Source organism: Mesoplodon mirus, assembly GCF_964341445.2.
Source record: "Mesoplodon mirus genome assembly, chromosome: 19".
NCBI lineage: Eukaryota > Metazoa > Chordata > Mammalia > Artiodactyla > Ziphiidae > Mesoplodon > Mesoplodon mirus.
The window spans coordinates 47953852-47966274 of NC_138995.1; the positions used below are offsets into that span (position 1 = coordinate 47953852).

The window sequence follows — 12423 nt, forward strand, 5'->3', positions numbered from 1 at the left end:
TTCACACTTTGAACTTCCCCTTATTGCCCTGTCATCCTTGAAGCTCATCTTGGGCCCCCAGGGCTGTGCACTTCCCCTGGTACACAGTAGGCATCCAATAAATACTTGGGGTGTGTTCGGTGCCAGGCACCTGAAGTGGGTCTTCATGAAGGCTGCAGTCAGGAGGGAAACCGTGGGGGGCCCTTCAGGAAGCAGTGAGTGATGAGGAGCCACCCACTCGGGGACCCCTCTGACTGGGCACAGAGCACATGCTGGGCAGTTTTACCCCATGCTGCCCTCTCCCCGCAAGCAGGCTTCTCTGTCTACTGGGGACCCCACTGGCCCCATCCCTTTCCTGGGGCTGGCTTGTCCCCAACAAAGCCTGCCTCGGACCTCAGGATCTGCGGCAGGAGCGTTGCCCTTTTGTGAGCTGACAGCTTTGAAAGAGGAACCCCCTGGAGATGGGATAGTGGGACAGGATGGGGGGGAGTGAGGGCAGGAGGGGTGCCCCTCCCCCACTTGTCTTGGGATCTGTTCTGGGGGCAAAGGGGGAAGCCGAGGCTTGGCCCCCTCAAACAAGAAAAACTGGAATTAGCACTGAACTCAGAGAGGGTTTGCTGGGGCCTAGCAAGCTGTGGCCTGCCCCAGGCCTCTAGGCAGGCGGTGGGGCTCTGCGTCCTTGGTTCCCAGGCGGCGGGGCAGGCTGCCGCCTCCTCACCAGGGCTCGCGGCCTTCCTTCCACCAAGGGCGGCCATGGGAGAGGAGGAGGCAGGACACCAGACGGAGAGACAGAGGGAGGCCGAGGGGGTGGGGGAGTGGGGCGGGAAGGGCAAGTCACCCGGCTAACCACACAGGCAAAAACTTTCAGAATTTAAAAAGAATGTGTAATTTCTTGAAACGGTCGCAGCCCACATTGGCGTATACTGTCAGCTGCTCGAGTGAACGCTCTGCGGGTGAAAACAGAAGGTAAAGGGTTTTTCCTTTTACCCTCAGAGAGGGTCAACTCTGAAAGCCCTGCCAGCCTCCTGGGCTACCTCCCCACCAAGGCCTTGGTTTTTCAGGCATAAGGGCGTGCCCTCCCTTGGTTGGCCATCACCGCTGCTAAGGGGGTTCCGGGTGCCTGTCCTCACGGGGCGGTCATTGGAGTGGGGAGCTTGGTCCAGGGTGGGCACAGTGGGGAAGCACTTGCTGGGGCTGGCTCCTTGCCGGGCAGTAGGTGAGGAAGGGCCGGACATCCAGCGCAGGCCTGCGGTGGGTCCCCCTTCTTGGGTGCGCTGGGGCAGGGCAGGTGAGGAAGGCCGGTAGAGGGCTCCCTTCAGGGCCCCGCTGGGATAGGCTGCAGCCGCACAGGCCAGAGCTAGCGGGGAGGGGTGGAGGGTCCTACCGCTTGTGGCCTCTACCTGCCCGCCCACGGTCCCGCCGGAGGGCTGGGGCAAGGGAAGGTGTGAGCGACGCTGCTCCAGAGCTGGAGCTGTCAGTGATCTGGAAGTAAGTGTGGTCAAAGGGCCCCTGGAGCCTGGAACCCTGGGGCAGGCCTGCCCGAGTCCCAGAGAGACCATGGCAACTTCAGGCAGAGGGCTCCCCCTCCCCCGAGTCCCTCTCCTCCTCCCAGGGGCTGATGAGAGGCCACACCAAGGCCCCGTGACACCCCACACACCCCTCCCCATGCCACACACCCAGAGACTCTTCAGGCTTCGGCATTCTCTGCTTGGAGCCTTGTTCTCCTTCTGCCATTTATTTGCCTTGGTTGGGAGAAGTCACCCCTTTAATGTAAAGAGGGGCTCAGGATGGGTGGAGAGCTAATGAAAGTCAGGCTCTCAGCCAGAAAATATGCTGTGATTATTTACAAATGTGACCTGGCCCACAGAAAACCTTGGAAGTAGCTTTTCTGGTTTTAAAAAGACACCAAAACTGACTTTGATATGTTTATATTATAGATATAATACATAAAACATCTAGCATGAAACTCTATGTTCTCCCCAAAGAAGAGAACCAAGCCAGCCTTCCCTGCTCCCAGGCCCAGTGATCTGATCTGTGAGTGCTGGCGGAGGCCGCCTCCCTTCCAGACCGGGAGCCAGGGCCTCTGCGGGGGACAAAGCTGTGGGCAGCCTGGGCTGGAGGGAACCGAGGCCCACAGCTACCCCCAGGGAAAGCTGAGGGGAAAGGGGAAGCCCACCTCGCCTCTTCGGTTCCCCTGGGAGCAAAAGCAATTCCAAAACCAAAAGGAAAGAGAGCCGCAGACCCTCCCTGCAGCTGCTGACGAAGAGTCTCATTTTGGCAAGTATCTGAGCAAAACCAAAACAAAACAAAAACCAAATAAAATGGTGGTTTAGCATAGACGTGCACATTCACATTGCACAAGGCACCGCTGGGACACAGAGAGGCCAGATACAAGTGTTGATATCGGCTGATAAAGCAAAATATTTGGAAAGCTTCTCATAACTTCGGTCCCTCTGGGATGGACTGATTGTGCTTCATGTTTGTATGGCAATGCTGGCGACATACAGTACAGACAAGGCTGATGGTCCTAGTGTCCCTTCACCACCCCCCTACTAACCCCCAGACCAGATCTCTAGGTTACCCTCTCCCACCAGGCCACCACTCCCATGAACATACGTCCTCATACCTAACCCACGACCTGGCTTTCTGATCTGACGGGGGGCGGGAGGCTCCCACTGGTCACCTGGTGACGCCCATCTCAGTGAGTTCTGCCCAGAAGAGCCCAGCCTGTTGCAGGCTGGGAGTTTAGAGGCAAGGAACTAGGGACCCTCCACCTTCATGTTGAACTAGGGGAACAACCTTAGGTTCAAAGCCCCAAGTCCCTGTGTTTCCTCCCCTCCAAGGATAGGCGCTCAGGAGCGGCTGGGCCGGCTTATCGGGGATCTCTGCTCCCTGAACCTTCCTCCTGCCGGGGGTGGGGGGGCCTGAACCCCTTCTTCTCTCGCGGGGTCAGGAACCCTCCAAATAAAATGACAAGGCACATATTTGCTCCCCCTACTCGGTAGGAATCGGAGCCGTGAGTTTGCGTTTCCAAGGCACGGGGTTATTCCTTTAATACTAGAGTTGCCGGGCTCCCGGCTCTGCCCCACGGCGCTTCTCCTCTCTGTCTGACCCCTCATCTTAGACGCACCGTGTCGGGCGCAGAGGAAGGCCAGGGGTACGCGCGGCAGGCCAGGCTCTCAGGCTGCACCGGAATCTCCTAGTCCTGGCTTGCGCGGCTCGGGCAGTCTTGAGATCCGGCGACCCGAAACCACTCCCTGGGTCCCAGCCAGCGGCCGGCCCAGGGCGGTCCCGCCGCCGCGCGCTTCACGCGCAGTTGCCCATGGCCTTGACCAGGGAGCTCTCAGGCAGCTGGCGGAAGATGCCCCGCAGCGTGTCCAGTTCGCGGCTCAGTTGTTCCACCCGCTTGCGCAGGCGGTCATTGTCACTGGTCAGCTCCAGCACCTTCTGCTGCGTCTCCACATTGCGCTGCTTGGCCTTGTCCCGGCTCTTGCGCACCGCGATGTTGTTGCGCTCGCGCCGTACCCGGTACTCGTTGCTGTTCTTGTCCACGGACTTCTTGCCTTTGCCCGCGCCGCCGCCGCCGCCGCCCGCGCGGATGTCTGGGTGCCCGACGGCCAGCCCCTTGAGCGCGCCGCCGGGGCCTGGCAGGCCAGCGGCGCCGAGCGCGGGCGCTGGGTGCGGGCTGGGCACGGGCGTGGGCGGCGGCGTGGGGTGGCCGGGCTGCAGGTGCATGGTGGTCTGGCCGCAGTGCGCGATCTGGAACTGCAGGTGCGGGGCGGCCAGGTGAGCGGGAGGCGGGTGTGAGTGCTGTGGTGGTGGCGGCGGCGGAGGCTGGTAGGGAAAGAGGCCGGCCAGCGCCAGCTGCTTCGCCTCGTCCTCCTCGCGCGGCTCCTGCTTGATCACCAGCGGCCGTAGAGCCGGCGCCCCGACGCGCTCGTACAGGGGTTCCAGCCTGCCGTCCAGGTAGCCGGCCGCCGAGCAGCCGTAGCCGGGCGGGGGGCCGTGCGCCCCTCCGGGCATGACGGCGCCGCCGGGGCCCACGGGGGCGCCCGGGTAGTCAAAGTCGCCGCCGCCTCCTGCGGGGGCCGCGGCCGCCTTGGCCTTCTCCTGCTGCCGGCTGTGCTGGAACAGGTCGGCCAGGAACTCGTCGTTGAAGGCGGCCGGGTCGATGTAGGCGCTGATGTCGATGGACGTCTCGTGTTCGCAGATGCCGCCCAGCGGCTCCGGGGCGGCAGGTGGGGCTGGGGGCTGCGCGGGGCCCGCGCCCCGGAGAAAGCCGAAAGCGGCGCTGCTGGGCGCGTGCGGGGGGCTCTGGAGGTGGCTGCTCATCGGGGGCCGCGGCTCCGCCTCGTAGAAGTCGGCCGACTCCATGGGGGAGCTAAAGTCCTCCCGGCATGGCGAGCCTCGGCGGCCTCCAGCCTGCGCGGGGCGCCGCTGCTGCCGCCGCCCACCCAGATGCCCTACTCGCTCGCGCCCGCTCGGCTCCCGGTCGCGAATGGCCAGGCCCGCGCGGGCCCCGCATTTATACCGGGTTGGTGGTCGCCCTCTAGTGTCCAAACCTGCCGTGGGCCTTCGGCGACGACGGAGTAGCACCTCCTGGGTCTTAGCGCCTGCGGTCTGCAGAGGGCGGCGAGTGAGGCTAGAGCGCAGCGCTGGCGGGGAGGGGCCGCGGTGCAACGCCCACTACCTCCTGCGCCGCCAGCCAAACCACGACCGGCGCGCGGTGCCCCACCCTCGGCAGAGTTGTCGTCCCCGCGCACACGTGGTCGGGGGCAGGGCCCCCTCCTCTAGCCTCCGCAGGGCGCCCAACTCCAGCCAACGGTCGGGGAGTCCGGGAGCACCCAGGTGCCGCGCAGGGGGGTGGGATTGGTTGGCGGGGAGGTGGGCAAGTCTTGGTCTCTGAGCTTCTCTGGCGCGGACTCGCTTTAAAAGCTAGAACTAGTCCTGTCCGGGTCCGGGCTCTCTGGAAGGCGGCGGCGTAGAGAAGGGGTGGGGGGCAGTTTGGGACGTGCGGCCCAGCGCACACTGCCGCGTGGAGAGGCCGAGGGCAGAGGCCCGGAGCGCGGGGATTTTGCGACTCTCTCTGATCTCCAGGCGTCCTCACCGACTCCGCGCAAAAGTACCTCTCCCCCGCTCCGCCCCTCCCAGTACTCCGGGGTCCCACGGCCCCGCAGTGCAGGGCGCTAGGACCCCGCGGGGAGCGGAGGGAAGGAGAGGCGGCCGCGGCCGGGCTGAGGACCCGGCTGGTCCATCCGCCTGGGCTGGAAAACTTTCTTTTTGATTACTTCTCCTAGCTGGAGCTCTAGGTGTTGCTAGGTGCACGGAGTTGGCGCTGCTACCCGGCGCGGGGCCACCAACTTTTTCCTGTGGGGCGGGCCGAACTGGATTCCCCGGCTGGGGTACTGGGGCGAGGGGGGACGCACAGAGGGAGGAGGATAATTTGACTCCCAGACGGGGATCCCGAAGCGGGGCCGGAGGTCAACGGAGTTGGACTCCACAGCCTTCTCCCCTACGCCAAAGCGGGAGCGGGGGTGTCGAGGGAGCCGGGGCCCCCGAGTCTCTGCGGCCCAAGGTCCGAGCACCTAATGAGAGAATACTGCAGTGTGGTTCGCGGGGCGCTGGGTCCCCGGAATCCTGGGGAACAAGGCGGTCCGGTCCCGGTGACCCCTGGGCGCCACGCCGCCTCCGCACTCGCTGCTGCCGGGGGAAGGGGTTCAAGGCAGCGCGTTTCCCAGCCACGTGGCGCCTCGCGTGTTCTACTTCGGGATCGCGGGGACAGCCGGCTCCCAAGGGGCCTCGTGGGCCCGCAAGTCGCTCACGCCTGTACCCGCCATTGCCCCTTACGGACTAAGTGCCCTGAAGCCCAGCGCCGCCTGGATGCTGTTTGGAAGTTTGGCTGCTTGAGAATCGCCGGGCTGCGCTGGTCAAGACCCCTCCCGGACAGCGGCCTTCAAAAGGCTGGCAAGACGCCACAACCGGCCCAGGAGCCCTCAAGGAGGCGCAGCGTAAAAGCAAGGCCCAGGGAGGCTGAGCTTCCACTGTGGTCACATTAAAGAAGCAACCTCGTCTGGGGAACGCATACTGTGCTTTAATCAAGTTCCTATTCAACATATTCCCAATGATTAATGGCCCAACTGCTTCATGCTTTGGTCCAGAGCTTGATGCTTTTGGACTGGAGTAAAAGTAGATACATTAAATAAATAGCCTATGTGAGCTGGGGAGCTACTCTCTGGGCCCGGGTGTAGGGCCATTTATACACCATGTACCTGTGGAGACCTGGAGGGAAACCCAAAAACATGGCATGGGATTTTCATTTTTGCTGCAGTGCTAAAAATAACGGCCTGCTCCTGTGCAGGAACAAAGAAAGGGCTACGGAAAGTGACCTGTTCTAGGGTGTACACCTGCTCTCCTGCGCAGGCAGCAGGAACGTCTCCTCTTAGGATCCGAGGAAACCGCAGAGGCTCCTGGGGCTGGGGAAATATTGGAATAAGGCCTTGTCCAGCCTGCAGCTGCAGGTCCAGTGCTGCAGGTCCTCCCATAGCAGAAGCAGAAAGCTCCCCACGAGGCCAGCTCTGTACAAGGTGCCTAGTGCCCAGAGGTGAGTGAGAAGTGGCCCCTGCCTTCTCAGAGCTCTGGGCACAGCTGGGGAGACAGACAGGTTATCACACAAAATCTGCTGAGAGACAAGGGCCTCCTCACAGAGAAGGTGATGCTGAAGGAGCAGGAAATGGAACTGGGTAGAGGCATGGAGTCCATTAATTCATCAAGTGTTAGGAGACACAAATGCAGATGAAGGATGAATGTGCTGTGACAAAGAGATGTCCTGCTCTAGCAAATATGGCTTTGGAGGAGGGTGTAACCAACTTCGTCTCAGGAGGTGCTATGGGCTAAATTGTGTCCTCCACAAATTCATATGTTGAAGCCATGACCCCTAACGTAACTATATTTGGAGACGGATTTTTCAGGAGGTAATTAAGGTTCAATAAAGTCATAAGGGTGAGGTCCTAATCTGATTAGGATTGGCGGGCTTATAGAAAGAGGACAAGAGGGAGATTCTCTCTCCCTCTGCCCCATGTGAGGACATAGGGAGAAGGTGGCATCTGCAAGCCAAGAAGGGAGCCCTCACCAGAACCTGACCATGCTGGCACCCTAATCTCAGACTTCCAGCCTCCAGAACTGCGAGAAAACTCATTTCTGTTGTTTAAGCACCCAGTCTGTGGCATTTTGTTACGGCAGCTTGAGCTGCCTGAGATAGGAGGTTGGAGAGGGCTTCATGCAGGAGTGGACCTTTGAGCCTCAGCTTGAAGGATGAGCAGGAATTTGCTAGAAGGATAGGTGCAGTTTGCGGAACGGCAGGTGCAAAGGTGGAGCAGCTGCAAGTGCAAGGCATGTTCTGGTAACAAAGGACAAGGCGTTTGACGGGCTGCAGCGCAGGGATTGCTGAGGAGGGGCCTAGATAAGGCTGGATCCACAGACAGGGCTTGGTTCATGGCCAAGGCGGCTCCAGGTGAAGGAAAGAGCCTCTCAGGCTTTTGCCATCCAGCTTTCAGCAGGGGAGTGCTGTGATCCAATCTGGGTTCCTGAAAGGCCACTCTGGTAGGGGCTGGAGAGGGGAGGGTGGATCAGATGAGAAGCAGTGGAGGCCTGAGGCCCCAGGATGGGGGACAGAGGGCAGGGACGGATTTGAACGAGATGTCAGGACTTGGGAGTCTGGGTGGGGGCTGAATGCCTGGCTTCTGGCTGGGGTCACCATCCCCCAACATATGTGATGCAGGGAAAATAGAGGGTCCCCTCCAAGCCCCTGGGGGTCATGGGGTCTCACCACCCACAGGACACCCCCCGCATGACTTGCGATTCTGGAGGAGAGGACCATGACCCAAGAACAGCCGCCAGGATCCACCTCCATAGTCTAGTTTTTGAGGTCGAAGAGAACACCTTGGGGTGAGGAGGAAGCGCTTTAGAGAGCAAGTAGTGGGTTTGTGTGTGAGCTGCGCAGGGGTGAGGGAGAGTTCTGGGGCCTTCTAAGCCGTGAAACAAGAATGGTCTTCAGAACCTGGGGGAGACCCCAGGGTTGGTGGAGCCACTTTCCCTGGGAGGTGCCCACGGCTGGAAGGGGGCTGTGGCCTAATAGGACACGTGGGCAGCCAGCGTTTGGCTGGGATCACTTGGGAGGGAAATGGCTCTGTGGCTCACGCTCGGTTGAGATAGAGCCAGTAAAAAAAGAAGCTCGTAAATCTGACCACCTTTACGATCCTCCTGCTTCATCTTAATTGATGGCACTTGGCCGTGCTTCAGCAGTGAACAGAGGGAGAGCTTTCTCATAAGCGCTGGCCTCAGTGCGCTCGCCAGGGGGGCACGGGGCAGGGACCCCCAGCTCCGAGGCCACCAGCTCAGCCGGCCTGACTTCTGCTACCGCATGAGCCCAGGGAGAGGAGAGGCGTGCTCTGGCTCTACTTTTGCCAAAGGAGAAAATCAGCCACAGAAGTGAAAATGCATTTCGTAGGTGTGAATTATGCCCCAGACAACTCAGGAGAGAAGGCTGCTGAGCCCGGGGCGGGCAGGCCGGGTGGGGAGCGAGTGGGCGGGAGCCCTCCCCTCCGTGAATTGTGGTCCTGAGTTTGGGGTGCTCTGGAATGGAGCCTAGTTCCAGAGTCGTTCACAATGCTAACCATTTTGAGAAGACAGAGGGAGGAAGTTTTTATTTTACTTTGATTCAACCTTCCTAATGCAACACGTTCAAGAGATTAGTACCTACGTTTGAAAATCAATTGAATTCTGAAGAGCAAAGCTGGAATGAACTCTTCTGATTTAGTTTCTAACTTTATCTACAGCTAAATGGATGTAGGATTGGTCACTCTAAAGCAGGACTAGTTAAGATAATTAATAAGGGCGAATTAAGATAAAAGACTAGTACTACATTTTCAGTCACAGTTTGCCCTCTGGCTAATATAGGATATCTAATAGTGATTCAATAAAATACTCTCAGAGACCTTCCTAAAACTTAGACAAACAAAACAAAACACCAGTTACTTTTTGTCAATACAAATGCACTGGCTAGTGAGTTTTATACTAATTCGTCTTATGCTTTAGGTATTGACAGGTAAAGCATATGAACTCAGTGGACAGTCAACCAAGAGTCTAGTGTTTCTTACAAACAGATTCTGGTACTTGGAGAAGACATTCTTATTACCCTTAGATTATGTGTTCTATCTCACAGGAGGTCCGGTGGTGTGTGGGATTCCTCAGACCTGTTAAAACCCCTACTTCAACATTCACTAGGGTGACCTTGGGAAAGTTATTGAATTTCTCTGAGCCTTTGTTTTCTTTTCTGTAAATTGGGGGCAATAATTCACTGTAGTGCATTCTCAGCTTGTTCTAGGACAAAGCACTGAGAAGCCGCACAGAATATTACAAGGCATAATTAATTCTGTCACCATGAGCTAGAAGTGATTTAACTGTTAGGAAAGATGACTATATATGTATATGTATGTATACCATATGAAATCACAACCATGAGTACTTAGGTCCATAAAAAATCCACACTGTCAGATTCAGCTGTTTCCAGTTTTCTCTCAGTTTTCATCTACTCTAATGTGCATGGGGTTTGTTATGTTTTCTGTTTGTGTGCTCGCAGCTGCTGGCAGATAAGCGGTAGCAGGCAGCAATGATTTTAGAAAGAGAAAAGTTGAGTCAAAATAAAAGATTCAGAAAGTTCTATCCATTATCTTAATTTTACTTAGCAAATTGGGAAAAGTCCTTTATGTTGGTAAACCCCTTTGGTAGATAACGGATCCCAGAACTAGCCATTGAGCATTTGGGGAACACTGCAGAAAGCAAGCTGTGGATGTGGGTAGGCCCACCACCCCATATTTTTGTGGGATCCGGAACAAGATTACAAATGGCAGCCCCCAAACCATCTGTTTAAACATTAAAAGTTATCAATCAAATGAAGAAACTGTTAGATAAAATATGTTCTATCTTTCTGACTTGACAAATAAATCTTCACAACGTCCTAGAAGGCCAGATTTAAATTTAGAACTGGACTCTGGGACATGGTGGTGCCAGCAGAGCCAGCCACCCCCGTCTCTTCCCTCCCCTTGTGCCATCCCCCACCAGAAGGGTCCTTAGTCAGCGGGGTGTAGATTCCCAGCACAGGACTCCAGCGTTACCCATACCCCCTGAAAATTGCCCTCCTCCCGTCACCCCCTGATCTAGGGGTGTGCACACTGCCAAGTGCCTGGAAAAGCGGCCCATGAGGGCCCAGGCAGCTGGCTCTGGACTGTTTGGGCAGGAAATTCCTTGCCCTGTAGGGTCCTCACGCAGAGGGAAGGGAGCAGCCAGAGGAGGGCATGAGTGGGTCCCTCTAATGTCGGGGGTCCAGCTTGAGGGTCCCTCTCAGGGGCCCCCATACCTGAGTTGAAGGATGACACGGGGGATCCACCAGGCAGGGTCTCAGCACCCTGGTGGGGCAGGCACCCATTCAGTGCAAACAGGAGGGTGTGATACCACTGCTTCTGGCCTTGTCTGGAGGCCCCAGGCCCTGCTTCTGTGCGAGGACATGTCAGTCAGCAGTAATCCCAAAGCTGTATCCCAGTTCATGGCTTCTCTCCACCTCACTGCAGACATCCTGGCCCACACTCTCTCACCTGGACCACACAGCAGGCCTCGAAGTGTCTCCCCGCTGCCCTCCTTGCTCCTTGCCCCTTGCCCCTCAGCTCTCCCCCACGGAGCAGCCTAAGTTACCCTTTAAACATGCAGTTGGATCATGACACTCACCTGCTTCACCCTCCCGTGACCGCCTGTCGCGTGTGGAAGAGGACGTGCAGCATCTCGGCCTGACCCCAAGGCCCTGCAAGGCTTGGCCCTCACCTCTCCTTACACTTCAGACTCTCCCTCGCTGCCCACTGGGCTCCCAGCCTCGGGGCACTGCACTCTGCTCTGCCGGCTCCCTGGAATGATCTTCCCAGATGTTGGCAAGACTCCTTCCTTCCCATCATTTGAGCCTCACCTTCTCCAGGAGGTTCCTCTTAGGTACGCGTTGCACACGAGCCACCTCTCCCATCACTCATTGGGCCATTGTGCGTTTTACTTTATCCTCCTGGAAAATGGTCTTGTTTACTCATTTGACTTGTTCCCTGTCTGGCTTCCCCCACTTAGAATGCCAGCTCCGCAAAGACTGGACCTTGTCTGTCCTGTTCTGCCTATTTCCAGAGCTAGAACAGGCCTTGGCATATGGTAGCGCCTCAAATATTTGTTGAATGAACACAGAATGGATTCTATTCACGAAAACTGCTACCCGGCCACCCTCCCAGAACTCAGTTTGTTCCCAAAGCCTAGGAGGGCAGCTCAAGGGTGGGCCCAAAGGATGCTGGGGAAGACCCGACCCTCTGGGTCAGGGTTCCCCAGGGCAGACCCATCTGGAGCCTCCTGAAACTGTGCCAGACAAGACTGCCAGGGCTCGGAGAGTCTGCTTAGTGCCGCTGAGCTGACTCGGAGGAAGCCCCCCTCAGGCACATGCAGCCCCCAGGGGTCTGGCTGAGCAGAAAGTGCCTTTGTTGGGAGGAAAAAGGGCTCCTTTCTCTGGAGAGATGCAGCCAGGCCAGGACACAAGGCTTGGTGAGTGGAGGCCTCCTGCACTGGAGTCGTTTGTGTAGCACAAACTTTTCAGCCCTGCATGACGACCCTGGAGCTCTCCCTCCACCTTGGCTCCAGAGCACCTTCTATCTGTAGGGCACTGCTGGGAGGGGGCCCAAGGAGAGCAAGACTTAGCCCTTGGAGGTGACTGGACATCAGATCCACCTGGGAGAACAGGCCGGCCTCCTGCAGGCTCACGCAGGAGGCGGGGGCTGATCCAGGGTGTAGACCAGACAACCCCACTTCTCGAGAGATGGGGTGAGGCTCCTTGGAGCCCACTTCTGTGCACCCACCATTTTGACCCCATTCTTTCTCTTTGCTGATTCCAAGGACTTACGCAAAGTGCATCTTAAAAAACAAAACCCCTTAAGTTAGGTGAGAAGACAAATCTTTTGAAAATCAAAATGAGTTTTTAGGTGCTGGCCCGTGAAGGCCTCAGTTGGAGCCCTTTTTCCTTGCGATTAGACTCAACAACCCCTTCCAGTCTAAGCACCCCCAAGTATGTATAAAACGTCCCCCAGGTGCAGACATTGGAGCTACAGGAGGAATGATCTGCATACAGTGAGCTATTTGATAGGTCTCCAAAGGCCTTATCTGTTCTAGCCCATTAGCTGGGGCTGGATTACTCCCAAAGGAAGCCATATTTGTGGTGATACACTGTCAACTTACAGAGTTAAAAAACTGATTTGCAGGGCTTCCCTGGTGGCGCAGGTTGAGAGTCCGCCTGCCGATGCAGGGGTCATGGGTTCGTGCCCCAGTCCGGGAAGATCCCACATGCTGCGGAGCGGCTGGGCCCGTGAGCCATGG

General features: G+C 57.6%; 1 protein-coding gene across 1 annotated transcript; it reads right to left on the minus strand.

Annotated features, from left to right (window-relative positions):
- Window positions 1-1714: 1714 nt before the first annotated feature.
- CEBPA (CCAAT enhancer binding protein alpha) lies at window positions 1715-4455 on the minus strand. The gene has a single exon (XM_082606763.1). The coding sequence runs from the start codon at window positions 4351-4353 to the stop codon at window positions 3286-3288; it is 1068 nt and encodes a 355-aa protein (XP_082462889.1). The 5' UTR covers window positions 4354-4455; the 3' UTR covers window positions 1715-3285.
- Window positions 4456-12423: the final 7968 nt, after the last annotated feature.